A 15867-nucleotide genomic window follows, 5' to 3' on the forward strand; every position below is an offset into this window, starting at 1 on the left:
TGTTGCATGTGTATGTACCTATATACTTACATACTTTTTAATGTATACACACACACACACATCAATGTTCATACATCAGCTTCAATATTGAGATTCCAAAGTGTACACATGCATGCAGGGAGACAGGCAGAAGGAACCCTGTCACTGCCTGAATCGAGGCACCCTATCTGCTGTCAGGGCAGAGGTGGTGCTGCCAGCAGTCAGCAAGTCTGTTACAGGGACCACACTCACATTTTGCAGCAGGTTACAGGTGCTTCTCTTCTGTAGATCTCTCTCACACACTCAAACCTGAAGCAGAGTTCCAAAAACGTGGAGGCTGAAGCAATTTTTATTGCTCTTTTACAAGAAACAAACAGCAATTCTAAAAAGCACTTTTAGAATTAGACCATTCCCCCAGGTAGCTCACAGTTTGCTAAGGCATTTGAGATTCTTAACTTTGTCTAAACACTAATGGTGCTCAGTGCACTATTAAGCATCACCATATACGCCACTCAATTTACAGTGGCCTTCAGTCATGCATGTACACCAGCAAAAACTAACAATATTTAGTTCTCTTGGGACAGCTACTTCATTCTCCCTGAGTTTGTTTCTGTCCTCACATTCAATCAATTGCTCAAAACTTCTGTTTAAAAAACATACAAAAGCCACCTATGCACACCATACATTTGAACTGCTTGGTGTAATGCTGCCAGCTGTGCTGTGCCTTTCTTTTGTCCTGGCTCTCAAACGTTTGTAGTATTGTAACATACTTCAACTAAGTATTTTGAAAGAATATTGTATCAACTGGTGACACATCTGGAACTTTACTCACTGATTGAGAATCCTCAACTATGAAAGAACGTTTTCTTCTGTCCCCACTAAGAAAGGATGCACTCCTCTTGTTTTCATTTTGCACAGGCACAGTTTATGGGCTATATCTATAAACCTGAAGTCTGAAAAAAGCCTGGGACTTCAGTAAAAAAAGATTATTAACTAAGCTAGTAGATCCAAGCTGTTTAGAAGGAGTTTGATTAATCAAACAAAGCTGGCTTCAGTTTACTCCACTGTTGCCTTAGCTTCGATTTTACTACACTTGAAGCAAAGATATAGTTGATTGATTCATAGGAAAGATCCCACATCTGCGATCGGGTCAGATCAAATGTTTTTGCAACCAGCTCATATTCTTGTGATAGATCTGTTGCAAAGACGCCTTTATCATCAGTCTGGAGGCAAATGGAAAGAAAAGAGAAAGTTTACATTAGTTGCTCTGCATTGAAAAGGGTTTCTTCTGCAAATCAGTTTTATCTTGCTATTTCACATTTCACTCTTTCATCTGTGGGTGATTATTTCATACTTTATTTGTCCCGTTTTCACTCAAATTTAATAAATTATTCAAACATACAAGAAAGCTTAAAAGTGATGGCACAATTTATCAAGAAAATAGGAATGCCTATAAAAATTGCTAGGAAGATGGCTATCAAATGCTGCATACATGCAAGCTATGTCAGTGTGTGCAGATCTCTTCATTCCACTTTTGCCTCTCCTCAGACCTGGGAACTAAAGCACACTCTGTATTCCTGCATCTTCAGGGAAGAAACTGTCTCATCTTCTGCAATTAATGTCAATAAAGTGATTTCTTGATGATGACTGAAGTACTGGGCTACTATCAGAAAAATGATTGAAAGCCACCTAAAGATTATTCATCTAGAAGGAGCAAGTTAGGATTATTTGAGGGTTAATAAGATTATCTGCAACTCAGAGTCCTTGTGTCCCCAGAGGGAACAGTGCTAACTATATCCTGTTAAGACACTTTAGTTATCTCCTTCTACTACTCTTGCATTTTCAGGCTTTTATGGGTAACCTGCTTTCTTGTGTGACCTGATTATCTAGATTTTTTACAATTTAAAAGATCAGAAATCATCTCTAATGGTCAATTACTTTTCACTTAATAGGGTTCAAACTCAGTAATACTTTATACAATAGAGGACTGAGGCTTATTTGAATTATAAGCACATACTGGTCTATAGACACACTTGGATAATGCTACAATTTATAAGAGTGAAAGCAACAGGTTGATGTTAAAATCTGCTAAAGCCAGCAAAAGTACTTGGCACTTCAACATTTAAGGACCTCAATTAGCTGTGAAGAGAACTCAAGTCCTCTCTCCTCCAACACAATAAATACACAGGGAAGCACAATCTCACCTGCAAGCACTGAAACAGTATGTTTACAACAAATCTGTCTGCATGCAGTTAAGTTTAATGCATGTATAGCTGATCTGCTGATCTTCACAGAACAAAGGTCTGGCTTTACAATAAACCCAAGAGAAACACTAAAAATTCCTATTTGTATATTAAAAGCACTTCTCAAACAGAGTATTATGTTTTCCCACAAGCACATGACTTGCTGCAAGGTCAGAAATTGTTGTAAGTCAGCCTGGATCCATAAAAGGAGACAATTCTTCTCTCATTTCACACTCATTTGCCTCTTTGTCTAAACATATGACCAAAATCAAAAAACTCACACAAAGCACTGCAGGGTGGCCAATGTTGTACCAGTAGCCAAAATGGTGTTTGTCACAAGAAGGCACTGTCTGAGTTTTGATGTTTGATGTCATGCAAAGCTCTAAGGAAAAATAAAGAGGGAACAAGGATATCTGTCAGAATAAAAGACATGTTTCTGACATATTAATTGATTTATTTCTGTTCCTGAATTAAAATCAGATATTGTTGTTTCCTTGATTTTCCATGCTTCAAATATTTGGTAATGTCTTCTGAGTAAAGTTTAGTAATCAATTTCTTCTTAACTACTGGCTGGGTATAAAATTTAGGGAGTTACGAACCAGACAGAGAAACATCACACAATTTTGCACAGTCATTAAAAATTATGATTTAGTTGTGTTCCCATCCGAGACATCATTTGTGGTCTGCTGCCACAAATCTGTCAAAAACACAAGAGCATGACCAGCAGACCTTTACAGGCCATTCTCTCCCATACACTGCCACCCTTTTCTAGTCATCTCTGCCCGAAGACAAATCTGAGTTACCAGATCAGGAGTGGGCACAATTCATTAAAATTCAGAGATCGCCAGATAAACTTAAAGTTTTTTTTCTTACCAAGAGGTATGTGATTCTGTCGAACAAGTGAGACTAACTCTTCTGAGCCTGCTGTGGCAGAGTTAAGAAATGTTCCATGACCAATTCTGTCAGGAGGCAGGCCCAGGAGAATTCTGGTCTCCTCTTCTTGATTTGGAATCTAGAGAGGACACATTTCACATTCTGTCAAGGCAGCATAAAGCAGCACATTGAAGAATTACAACAGGCTTCAAGTTCTATTTTCACAGCTTATCTTATCCAAAAGAAAGTGTTAGTGAGACTGAATAGCTGCATTACTAACCTGTAAACAAAATAGTAATCCATGAAACTGACTCTCAACTTGAAATTACAAACTGGAAATGCTGTAATCCTAAACTGGTTTGTGAAAACAGGTAACAAATAGTAACTATGTGCAGTTCTGAAGTACTTTCAGTTGGAGGCCTCACATTGGCCTTGTATGCTTCAGTTTCAAACCCACCCTGTCACAAAGACCTTTAATGACTGTTTTACTGAGAGAGAAAAAAAATGGTGCATGAAGAATTCAAACTGCAAGAAGCCAAACCAAAGTAAACAAAAAAATTAAACACACCCAGAAGACCACTGAGACATTAAACAGGAAGTTTTCAGAAAAGCATGCAGGAATACCCTGCCAAAGTCTCCATAATCAAATAGAAACAGGTATAAATAGACCTGTCACATCGTATGTCATGCTAAATTTCCAAAGGAAGTATTTTCAGTATTCATCAGACTTGTCAGAGTAAACTTCAGCAGATTGTATGGAGAAGCCCAACTTGTCCAGTGATACATGCAGAGCTGACAGAACTACTCATGAAAACATGCAATTGTACTATACATGATTTCTGATAAGATACTACCGAGAAAACAGTGAATAGTACTGCTTTTCAAATTCACATCTAAACCCCCAAGAGATATAGTACAGTAATTTGACAATTCTGATTCAGAACAGTCTGTTGAAGATTTCTCCTTGGTTTTATTTCTCTTGTCAAAATGCTCCAAACCATTGCTACTTTGACCTGAGATGTTCAGAATGCAGAGGACTTCATTTTAGTTTCCATCAAGCTTTTTATAAAATGGAAATTATAGAGAAGGACCAAAACAAAACTGTTACCTCTGAAAGATGCAATGCCAGCTTTAGACCTGCTTTTTTTGCCTCTGACAGTGGTTCCAAAAAATCTTGACCATGTCCTGCCTTGAAGACAGAAACACATCAACAGCTTGTTTTACAAAACTCCTATTACAGTAATAGGGAAGTCCAGCAGTAATACTTCATTTAAATAGTTACAATAAATTATTTTTCTTTTCACATTACTTCAGTTTTGAATGCTGCAAGTCACATAATATTTTGCTATATGGGCACAATTTAGGTAAACTGTTCAAGCATCAGTAGCACAGACGATGTCCAGCACCAACGAGCCAATTGTCTTGATTTTGATATCCTCTCTACAACTACCACCTAGAGCTATTTCATTGCAGCTCCACAGCTATCCTCAAGCATTTCTACTTTCTTAATAGGCAATAGATATTTGGTGCACCTAAACAAAATTTAGAGTAACATTCACTTGCAGTATTATTTCACTTGCCTCAAGCCAGTCAACCTAACAGGAACAATCTAGTTAACAGACACTTCCCAGATTAACATTACATTTCAGTGGCTCTTTTTTTCAGTGCCATATATTAACCTATTCATTCTTTTTTAGCCTCTCACAGCAATAGGAATTAACCTCATGTCAAGGTTACAAGCAAACCTTTCAAACTAGCAACAAACATCAGACAAACACTTGTAAGAATTAAGTATGATTTGAACCACTTGCTGTTACAAAACATTTTATATCTTTTTCCAAGAACAGACCAAAGTAAAGCAAAAACTTACAGTAGGATCTCCACTGAGGTCAAGTCCTACTACAACCCCATCAGTGGAATGAAGGAACTCTTCAGCAAGTTTAACAGTCTGTTTAGCAACTGTTGGGCCACTTCTTCTGTTTATTGCTATTAACAATCTAGGACAGAAATGTACATACTCAGTTAAATACAAGCTGTAGTATCAGGAGACCAACAAACCCGATACCAACAAAAAAGGCACTTCATGTATTTCATGGCTGAGTATTTGTGTAGGAAACCGTTCAAGGAACAAGGATACCAAAGTGCAGAGGGACATAAATTAGATAAATGCATTAGCCTGTGAAATTCAATAGCCATGGGGAGTCGGAGGGGCAGAGAACAACACACTGCTCATTTGCTGCTTGCCATAGCAGGCAAGCCACCCCTCCAAGCTGCCCATATGAAAAATGAGAATTCTTCAGCTTCCACAAATAAATTTATCAAGGGTTGCTACTAAAGTACAAAAGACAGGCAAGAAAACTACCTCCAAGCAACCAATGACATCTTCTAAAACGTCTGTGCTGGTTACGTCTACATTTACAGCAGGTTGCTTGCACAGCTAATTAAGCAAAACCTTTGCAATGATTTTAGGCTGTGCAAAAGGAGTCTTCAATGCAATGTCCACCAAAAACACTGCTTTTCCTGAAAACGTTGCAGAGAATTTTCTTTCCTGTGCTGATAGTTTGTAAACCTCTCAGCAAACCACAACCAAGCATCAGACTACACAAAACTTTGAAACAAGAGATACTCCATATGCTTTATTTACCTTACATCTATATCCAAGCCTTCTTCTTTGCACTGCTTTATACCCTCAAGTACAGTTTCAACATACATCCTTCTGGTCATTCCTACAAACAAATGTACACGTTTGGAATAAGCATATTTGAATTAATTTTGCTATGCTGCAGACCAAGCTCTCCACATTGCTAAGTTTCAATCTGCACCTTCAATTTTAGTTCACAGCCTTCTAATCTGTATAATTGTAATTCTGTTTATAAATACAGCACACATTTGAATTAAATGTCCTCCTAAGTATCTCAAAGAAAGAAAATAACCTAGTGCGAACCAGAGAGTAGCAACAGGACTTCTCTTATATGTTTTTTACTACAAATCATATCTGAAAGAAAACAAAACAAAGTAACAAAATCTATCAGATACTAAAAATATTATCAGACTCAGATGTCACGCTGAAGTGAACCATCCAAATTCTTAGGCAGCAGAGTTATAACCAACACATTTTCATCCTCAAAAATCTAACAGTTAAGTGGCATGTTTTTTGATTATTAAATATTTAAAGCATATGTTTATTGAACTGACTTTAGTTGTTACTAACATAAATTAACTAAGTTTTATAGGATATCAGACTTACAAACACAAAGCAGAGTGTACCTGTGGATTTTTCCTCTCTAGGAGTGCTCCTCAGTTCCAGATACTTGACACCATCATCAGCAAATTCTTTAATAACATCCTTAGTTATCTGATTAAGAATGAGCACATTCAGCATCATAAAAGTAATGCTTATAATTGGTTATATTTTTCCTTACAACTGAAAGACCCAGCTATTTTCTGGCATGAAACACTCAAAATTTCCAGGCTCTCTACGTTTTTAGTGTTCTCCATCTCTGGAAATACTACCCCATAGAGGGGACCTTTAGTTCCCTCAGAGATACTGAAAAGACAGGATCAGAATTTCCTTGTCTGAGAAGGAATACTCCTTGTATGATGCAGTCATAACCCCTTTCACACCTGCTGTACCTTTTGTTCAAGCCTGTTTAACAGGCTGCCTAAAAGACCCTTTATAGGAGGAAAGAAGAGGGCACTGCACCACTCTCTGCTCCCTGTTCTGATCACACAATAGTTCTCCTTTACAGCTCTCCTGAACAATGGGCAAGCCTAGTTCTGTAGTTTTGGTACTTACGGACCAGGAGTAAATCAAAGCTTTGGTATGAATGAGCAGGCACAACACTTTTAAGATATTATCAGTCCAAATGTCTGAGTGGTGATAATGGCCAACACACTGAAAAATTATTGCTTTCACAAAAACTAAATGTAGAAGTTACATAAATTCCTGTGTTTTTAAATTATTGTGTTTTACAATAATAATTCTGACCTCCAATTGAAGAGACCTTTGTTGACATTGTTATTCAACAATGACATTGTCAGCACTGTTAATGCTCTTAATCCAACTAATGTTGCCTGTGTGTATTGCTTTGTTTTAAGTGAACTTTTAATTAACTTACCAGTAAAATGTCTTCAGTCCTAGTGGTAATCTGATAGATAATTTGAAACATCTGAAAACATCTAAAATAAGAGAGTTAAAAAAAAATCAGTTGGACAAATGTTGAACAATAAAATGAGCATTCAGTAATAAACCCCCTGCACTTTGAAAACATGAAACTCATGATGCTCAACTAACCAGTCCATCTGAACAGCAATTTCTGAATTTAGATACTAACAGTGCATTTGCAACAGAAATTATTACTGTTACCACAAAGCCTTTTAAAGCACAAAGTGAAACATGAAGTTTCCAAAAAAAGAAAACTCTGTAATTCAATTTTCTCTGATGAACATGTTGCAAGTGAAAATTTTCAATCAAAAAGGAATTAATTAACATGATATTTCCATTTAGTTTGCAAACATTTAAGAAGGTATTCTATAGATACAAATAGCAAAAAATCTAACAGACTGTAAGTAAAACTCAAATATATATTTTCTGCAGTCCGTGTTGAAGGCCACACTATTGTGCACTTAATTAAATGCACTCAGAAAACGTTCACCACACACAAACAGGTGTATACTCACTCCTCTAAGGTTCTTTTCTTTCCTTTGTCAATCATAGTCATTCCATTCTGGATCTGAAGGTATGGCTTCTGGGCCATAAGTTTCTTCATTGTGGTAGTACTAATACAGCCATTCAAATGAGCATGAAGTTCCTGGAGAAAAAAAATCCTATAGATTTGCACTGAGTGAAAAGAATGTCTTCTACATCTTCTTTGAATTCCTATTCTTGTATCCTTGTTTCACTCTGAGTTTGAAGATACAATATGTTATCTCTGTACTTGTCTAATAGGTATTTCCTCATGCTTTGGCATAATCCATTTCAACTGAGACTGTCCTATTAGTTCTTACCTGCTGGGCTCTTGTTAGCACTGTTCTCAGTGGGAGCATACCTGGCTCTCCAACTTACTGTTAGAGTGGTGCAATTCAGGGTGAGGAGAACAGCTGCCTGAGTACTAGGAAAGGTATACTAAAGATTTAAGAACTCCTTCCCCATCCAGTGAAAGTTCCTTTTTCAAAAACAGGAACATCTGCATATTCTTTTTTGTTGTTGTTTTTCATATTTTGAAGCTTTTAACTCACACCAGAGATCTAGGAAGATGGTACCTGTATCCATTCGCAGCAGCTAGTGTAATTGCTCTCCTTTGTCCAACACTGCTTTCTGCCTGACTTCCTCCTCACAATCTGACTTTCAGTTTCAAATCCATGATCTTCAGCTACGCTCCTCACTTCACCTTTGCTCTCTTTGATCTCTTGACTCCTGACACATGGAACCCCAATGCCCCCAATTTGTTTTGTCTTGTTTCCTATTTCTGTTTCAAAGTACTAAGTTCACAAGTAAAGAAAAAGAAGTCGGATGACCTTAAACTGTAAAAGTGCACAACTCCAACTACACACCAGGACCTTACCACTGCTGGAAATCAAACCAGATGCATACTATGACTACTCCATCCAATTTCTCAGTCTTACTAATTAAATACCTCACAGAACTCAGTCAGACATTAAATAGAAACCTTGAAAACCATCTTACTGAAAAGGGGCACAATACGAGGGTGCTGCAACGTGACGTGGCTTGGACTGAGCACCTGTGCCTCTGCAGCGCAAGCTCTCGGCTGGGACGCGCTGTCTGCCGTGCGAACCCCGAAGGGCCGCACTGATAAGAAGGCGGCAACGCGAGCCACCAGCACCACAGATACGCCGAAGTGAGGCACACCCGTCGAGACACGGGCGAAAAGAGTTATCTGAGACAGTCTTCTTTGGGGGGACCGCGGCGAAAAACAGGGCAAGAAATAAAGATCACGCTCACTGATTTAACTGAAAGAAGATTAGGCATTAAGACTTGCCGAGAAGCTGAGCAGGCAAAGCCCCCGCCGCGTTCTGAAGTGGGCTGGAGGCCCTTAGAAGAAGCGCACGTTCCACAAGAAGTGAGGAACAGCTGCTGTCTGTCGGGCTGTCTGTCCGCCCGCGCGGAGCGCTGCCGCGCTGCCAGCCCCTCAGCGCTCCGTCCCGCCCGCGCCCGCTGGCATCGCGAGGCCCCGCACCCGCCCGCCGCAGCCAGGGCCCGCGCCTGGCCCGCAACCGCCGGGGGGCAGGGGCCCGCCCGCCGCCGCTCACCACTTTGGGTAGCTGCCGGTAGAAGCAGAGATCCCGCTCCTTCGCCATGACGGTGGCTGTGCCGGCGGAAGGCGGGCCGCGGCTCCCGTCAGAGGGGCGGTCCCGCCCGCCGGCCCGGCCCAGCCCGGCCCCACGGTTGCGTTCCCCCCGCACAGGAAGCCAACCCGGCTTGCGTTCGCTGCCAGCCACTGGGCGAACAGCCGGTGAACACGCTCGGCACGGGGTCGGTGACACGGCCCTACCCCTCATCCCCGTCTTCCCCACTCCCTTCCTTCCTCCCTGCCGCCGTCAACCACCCGCACAGCGAAAGGCAGGCGCAGGAGGAGCGATGCGAGGCCATAAAACCACTATTCATATTTAATTCCGTAACAGCTTCAAGTTCAAGTTTATTGAAGTGGTATGATTTTCAGATCTAGTGCTGAAGCGAGAATCCAGGTCCAGGGTATGGCAGAAAGACCGGCAAGAGGCAGCTGGCAGAGGCAGGCAGCCCTCCCCAGGGCCTGAGCTGTGCTGTCATGGCACCGCAGGTTGCCTGGTACCATGTCCTAAGGGCACACATGCATCCATGATGCCATCAACCCCCCACCCCTTTTTTTTTCCCTTTCTCATTAACTTGGCAAGCTTGTTAGCACAGGCCTATGAATTGCACTTTTCACCAATACGCAGGTCAAACCTGACTAAAATACAGATATTCTGAAACAAACCTAAAATCTAGTTCAATTATTTCATATTTAGCTTTCAGTGCTACTACAATCCTGGTATCTTAACAATTTTACATCAACAAATAACTAAGCATATGTTAGCTCTTGCCCTATCCCAAACCAGAAAGTAATTAACATCAGAAAGCACAGGGATCTACATACTGCTAGAGTCATTCTGACAAATAAATTATCCTCCCTCAACTACAAAAAAATAAATAATTACTGATATATTTAGGGAAGTTAGGTTTAACGTTAAATTCAAGCATACAAACATGAAGTAAACATCACAGATCTCAATATTCAAGTTAGCTTTTCTCTCTTTTGGTACTTCATAGATTATCCATGTTCAAACACAGCAGAATTTGGCTAGCTGTCCAGCCTTTTTCATAGAAAACCAGCATATCCATAGAAGGAAAGAAATCAATTTCAACTTACTCAGTGATCCACACTTTTATTTTACCTTAGTTAAAGGCAAACTAAGTACAGATACTGTACATTAAAATGTATGTACACAGAACGAACATTCTTCTTCATTCTACTTTAAAGGCTCAGATCTCTACATTCTGTCACTTAGACCTCTTTGCAAGCAATTACTCCTCTCCAGAACATGGTGCACCCACATTTAAATATAAAGAGAACCATCTGCAGGTCCCACATAGCCAACACCTATTAGTAGCACATCAATCAGCGTCCATATTCCAAGTCCACCAAAGCTGAAGAGTTTTCCCAGACCTTCCCGCCACTGGCCCAAATAGAAACGATCAGCACCAAATCCACCAAGGGTGATGCTATAAGAACAAAAGTGTGATTCATTATTAGTACCATCTTTAAAGGAACTCAGTTTGGGTACCCATACACATGTTTCTAACATACTTAAAAGTCAAGGACAGTTTTACTCTACATCATTCAAGAAAGTACACACTTTTTGTACAAAGATTTGAATAGTTTCAAAGACTTGACACTTTTTCATTCATAACAAGCAATAACCCCCCCAAACTCTCACAGGTATAAATGTCTCTTTTATAAGCTAGTAGAAGTTTAAAAAAAGAAAAACAAACAACAAAAACCCACAACAACCAACAAGCTACAGAAACAGACCCAAATGCTAAATTCAGCCAGATGCTGCAGTCAGGCAACAAGAAGTCTCCCCAGAGCAACTCTTCCTATAAAGGTGTGTTACAACCCTTTTCTTATCAGCCTTATTGTACCTTTGGCTCCAGGAATGCTTAGTCTTACTACCCTAATTATCATATTAACCACTTCCAAAGAACTAACATTCAGTGAAAAAGGTCTTCCCACAAGAAGAACTTCAGTTACTTTTAAATCACTGTGGCAATGCTTTAATGGCTTAGTATTCCTGAAATAACCTAGATAGTTTCTTTCAATACTGTTACATTGGTGTCTTCTGCAAGAGACTTCATCTTAAGGCATTTGAATAGGGAAGGAAAGTGTAATAAATGTACACCAGCTGCAGCCAGGTCAGTGAAAACTATCAAATTCATAAATAGCTGCATTCGTTTTGCATATCAAGAAGTAATTTGGCCAATTTTCAGCCCTGTTTATAAAACAACACAACAAATCTGCAGTGTTTTTTTGAGTATTTGTACACCATTAGACACCATACAGAATAAAAGACAACATGTCCTCTCTGCTTAGAAAATGGGGCACTTTGTGAAGCACGAGAATCATTGGTATTTACTCTTAAGAACATACATTTGATGCATAAACAGTGTAAATGCTTTCCCTCCAGCTCTACTGATGGCAGCTGGTATCACTGCATGTGAAATTTTCAGGCATCCTATACCTTCAAAATCTAAGCTAGACTCTAAGAAATTATTTATTCAGTACACCATTAAAAATATCCATCAGCAAAAACACAGCTTGAAGATTTTAGACAGTCTATTTCAAATAGTATTTTAGTTGAACGTTATCTAACTGTTCCCACATACCTTAGTGCCAAGGCAGTAGACCACTTATAGCCTCCAGTCCAGTTGCAATAGAGCATCTTAGGAAAGACACGATTACCTGAAAGTCAGAAAACATTCAAACCTTAATGTAAGAAACAGTGACTTCATAATGAGCACAAAAGTAACAAGCAAGAAAATATTGCATTTCTCAAAGAAGAGTCTGAAAGGGTTGACACTAACTGAAACAAGCACTGTTAACACAGAAACTCATAGGTACTCTATGGTCCTCTGTTCCAGTCTTTGTCCCACATCAGAGAACAGGCAAGGTCACCGAACAAACTGAGGGAAAAATTAAACTCATTGGGTGAAACCAGCATGAATTTTATTAGTTGTCCTACTAAGAGATTTGATATTTGATTCTAGTAGTAGTGTCCAAATTAGTTGAATTCACAGAATTTGATAAAAACAAAACACAATTATTTTGTCTCACGTGAAGGAACACAACAGTACTGAAAGGCAGCATTTACATCAGCTGTCACTATTATGTTTAAATTCCAAATTCAAAAGGCTGATCAAGGTGCCAGTTGTTACTGCAACTGACACAAACAATTATTTTATTTACCCATCACAAAAACATTAAGTAATTCTTTAGAAAAAAGTTTCTTTACAGAATCTGCTTTAGTCCAGCTTACCTAGACAATGAATATGATCCCGTACTGTACAAGTGGCATTGTATCGTTGTCGTGGACAAGAAACTGTCATGCAGCTGGTAGAATTGGTACACACATAATCAGTGGTTGCAAGCTGCCAGCAAAACTGGCAGGTCATGTTAATTGTGAAGTTCTCCTGCTCGTGGTTATTCTCATCCTGTAAAAAAAAAAACCAAACAGCATTATCACTTCTCTAGCAATTAAAAAATGACAGCATACAGTACCAAATCACATTCCACAGGCAGACATTTAGGGCAAAATAACAGTTACCCTCTTTGCTACCTCTATGTAGTAAAGTAAAATAGAAACAACTCCATCAGAAAGCTGACAGAATTTATGAAAGTGCAGTTCTTCCTCTAGTCCCAGGCTGCTGTCAAAAGGAGGTCTCTTCTCATCTCACATGCAAGATCAGTTTGTACCTCTGACATACATCCCATCTCCCCACTTTCAAGTCAGTTCAGTTTTGAACGGTCAACAAATTGATTTAACCCAACTGCACTGCAAAAAGGTCCAACACAAGAGAGGCAAAACAGGATGGCAGATCTGCCTCTTCAGCAACAGCTGACAGTGGAATCACATTAAATATACCACAGGTCTGCAAACTTCTCTATGTAAGTACTTGGAAATACTTATATTTATATGACAAGATCCCACACTTTAATTACATGTCTTAAATCTGGGTTTGAAAGTAACAAATTACTTACAACACAATGAACATGTGGCTTGACCTTGCAATCAAAAGTGGCTGGCTTCCCATATATACAGGAATAGTTTGTGTTACATGTCATACAATCAGGTGGCAATCTACTGCAAAGCCCATTGCTTGGACATTTAGTCACATAAGATGGAATCTCTGTACTTTCTGAAAGATGAAATACATGAATAAAGAAAGCAAATAAACATAGCTATATAACTTAAGTGTATATACATAAATGTCTTACACATATATATACACACACAATCACGCACTGACACCATATAAAGAGCTTTCCTTATTACACAGTGAAGAGCATTATAGATTTGGGTTGTGGGAAGCACTGTGTTAGCCAAGCGAGCAGCACAACACAGCAGGTACCCTACAAGGACCTTGCAGAAGTTCTGTGCAGGACAGTACAGCACAGCACAGCACCGCAATTCAGTACAACAGCAGAACAGATCCGAGCTTGGATTAGTGCTGCCTCAGCCAGTCTTTCTCAGCAGAAGTAATTCGTTTAGGTATAGAAGGCTGACATGCGTAATCTGCTCCTAGTTTAGGTCAAAGTTTACAGCTAACTAAACCATTTGCTGTTCACATGTGTTCAGAATAAAATTATCTTTTAAATGATTATCAAGAGCAGTGTTTCAGCCAACCCTGACACACACCTTTGCAAACTACAAAAACTGTACTTATGTTCAATAGGAAACAGTAACAAGTTCTTGCATAACAATTAAGTCTTTTGAGAACATCCACTATCCTGAGAGGATCTAAAGCACAGGAATCACAATGGCAGTCAAACCAATTGTTTTCCACTTATAAAATCTTACATAGAACAATTTTCTATCGTTAAGGTCATTGATGAGTAATTCACGTGTTCTATTATAATGTGTTTTAATGCTACAAAAGCAAGTAGAGCTCTCTAAGACATAATTCAAGAACTTTACTGTTGAACTCAAGACAGTGATGAAAAAGGCCCATAAAGCAAAAACAAAAGAAACAAATGCAACGTTGTACCTGCTGCTTTAAAATAAGGCGTATCTGTACTTGCTGAAGTTAGACTTTTTGCAAATGTAGACTGGGGCTGTGAGTGCTTTGTGGTCATCAAAGATCCCACTACAAGAAAATAAAAATGGAAAAAGAGGTATTTATGGAGTAAAACTAATCTTCAGAAAGAAACAGCTTGATTTCAACACACTGATAAGAAACTACAAGTGGAAAATCTAATGAGAATAAAAAATCATTTAAAAATCAGTTTTCCTGTTCCACAAATAAAACGTTTACATTAAACATCAAAATGTGCATTAGAATGGCATATTTCCTTTTATACAAGGTAACCATGTTTACTGCAATTTAGTTTTATTTTTTCCTTTGTGAGAATTAAGCACTGCCCAGAAAATATATTTTACACAGTATTTGCTACTGATCAAAACCATTTAATCAAGCAGTGTAGCAAATTCTTTGATAGCAAGCAGGACTAGAACTGCCTGGCAACCATGTCTGTGTCTGTGCATGGGCTGCGTGTTTGTCTCTGGGCGAACCCTTGCACTTCAAGGACTCGGGGCTGGGCAGCCCTCGGAGGCTCGTAAATCTGTGCCTGAGCCCATAGGGCAGCACACACACAGCCCAAGTGAGAATGCAAAGGGGTCTGACATGTTTATCTGCCCAGAGGGTGCTGGGGAGCCCCGGTACCTCGGCAGTAGAATTTCAGATCACAGGCGACTCACACCCAGGAGTGCCCACTGAAGACGCTAAATAAGCCCTGGAGCAGCAGACGAGCCGGCCCCAACCTGCGTTTTGCCCAAACGCGGAGCATCCCGACACGAAGGACCAGCCCCGCACAGGTCCTTCCTTCCAATTGCTTCCTAATTGGAAACAGCCATGGCCGGAGCACCTGGTTCTCTCCACCCCGTCGGTAAGCGGCTCCGCATCTCCCACAAACCTAGGGCACGGTCACCCTTCCAGCTCAGCCGCTCAAAAGTCGGCCCCACCAGAAAGGCGTTGAAGCCCCCGCCTCAAGAATGTGCGGAAGTCACTCAGAATAACGACCCGCATCTGCAGGCCCGGCGCTGAGGTGTTGCCAGACGTCTGCCGAGTCAGGGCTTTGAAACACTCGGCCCGACCCTGAGGGCGCGGGCAAGCGGAAGCTCCGGTCCTTGCCTCCCCCCGCTTCTCCCACCCAACCCGCCCCGTCATGGGGAGCTCGGGCAAAGCGGCGGCGACCGCCCTTACCGCGGCCGGAGAGAACGTAGAACTGCGACAAGAAGAGCGCCACGGCGCAAAGCCTCGGCAAGGCGCGCAGCCCCACCAGCGCCGCCATCTTGCGTGCCGCTGCCTCCGCCGCTGCCGGCTAGGGGCGGGGCCGCCGGGCGAGCCCCGGCTCAGGCGCGGGAGGGGACTGAGCCCGGGGGGCGGGGAGGGGAGGGGAGGGAGCCCGTCTTGGGCTCGGCCGGAGGCTACCATGGAAAGCCAGGGAGCCCGAGACTGCTG

The 15867-nt window shown here is 40.7% G+C and overlaps 2 protein-coding genes across 2 annotated transcripts; both read right to left on the reverse strand.

The window, feature by feature from the left end:
* Positions 1 to 790: 790 nt before the first annotated feature.
* On the reverse strand, positions 791 to 9471 carry ADAL (adenosine deaminase like). Its single transcript, XM_054168975.1, has 10 exons — positions 9366 to 9471; positions 7776 to 7906; positions 7214 to 7274; positions 6363 to 6450; positions 5740 to 5821; positions 4966 to 5092; positions 4204 to 4284; positions 3096 to 3234; positions 2504 to 2604; positions 791 to 1202 (listed from the first exon to the last, which is right to left on the reverse strand). Exons 1-10 carry the CDS (start codon positions 9411 to 9413, stop codon positions 1011 to 1013), a joined length of 1050 nt encoding a protein of 349 aa, XP_054024950.1. The 5' UTR covers positions 9414 to 9471; the 3' UTR covers positions 791 to 1010.
* Positions 9472 to 10497: 1026 nt separating this feature from the next.
* On the reverse strand, positions 10498 to 15721 carry TM2D3 (TM2 domain containing 3). Its single transcript, XM_054168974.1, has 6 exons — positions 15610 to 15721; positions 14395 to 14493; positions 13388 to 13545; positions 12666 to 12840; positions 12016 to 12091; positions 10498 to 10854 (listed from the first exon to the last, which is right to left on the reverse strand). The coding sequence occupies exons 1-6, from the start codon at positions 15695 to 15697 to the stop codon at positions 10689 to 10691; spliced, it is 762 nt and encodes a 253-aa protein (XP_054024949.1). The 5' UTR covers positions 15698 to 15721; the 3' UTR covers positions 10498 to 10688.
* Between the last annotated feature and the right edge of the window lie 146 nt (positions 15722 to 15867).

This window comes from Dryobates pubescens, chromosome 17 (genome assembly GCF_014839835.1).
Source record: "Dryobates pubescens isolate bDryPub1 chromosome 17, bDryPub1.pri, whole genome shotgun sequence".
Taxonomy (NCBI): Eukaryota; Metazoa; Chordata; class Aves; order Piciformes; family Picidae; genus Dryobates; species Dryobates pubescens.

Coding starts and splice junctions, on each gene's coding strand:
- ADAL (XM_054168975.1), bottom strand. CDS start 9,413: ATGGCGAAGGAGCGGGATCTCTGCTTCTACCGGCAGCTACCCAAAGTG. Junction 4,285..4,965: donor ACCTCAGTGGAGATCCTACT/GTAAGTTTTTGC, acceptor TCTGTCTTCAAG/GCAGGACATGGTCAAGATTT. Junction 1,203..2,503: donor GCCACCCTGCAGTGCTTTGT/GTGAGTTTTTTG, acceptor ATTTGCCTCCAG/ACTGATGATAAAGGCGTCTT.
- TM2D3 (XM_054168974.1), bottom strand. CDS start 15,697: ATGGCGGCGCTGGTGGGGCTGCGCGCCTTGCCGAGGCTTTGCGCCGTG. Junction 14,494..15,609: donor CTACGTTCTCTCCGGCCGCG/GTAAGGGCGGTC, acceptor ATTTTCTTGTAG/TGGGATCTTTGATGACCACA. Junction 12,092..12,665: donor GGATCATATTCATTGTCTAG/GTAAGCTGGACT, acceptor TCTGACTTTCAG/GTAATCGTGTCTTTCCTAAG.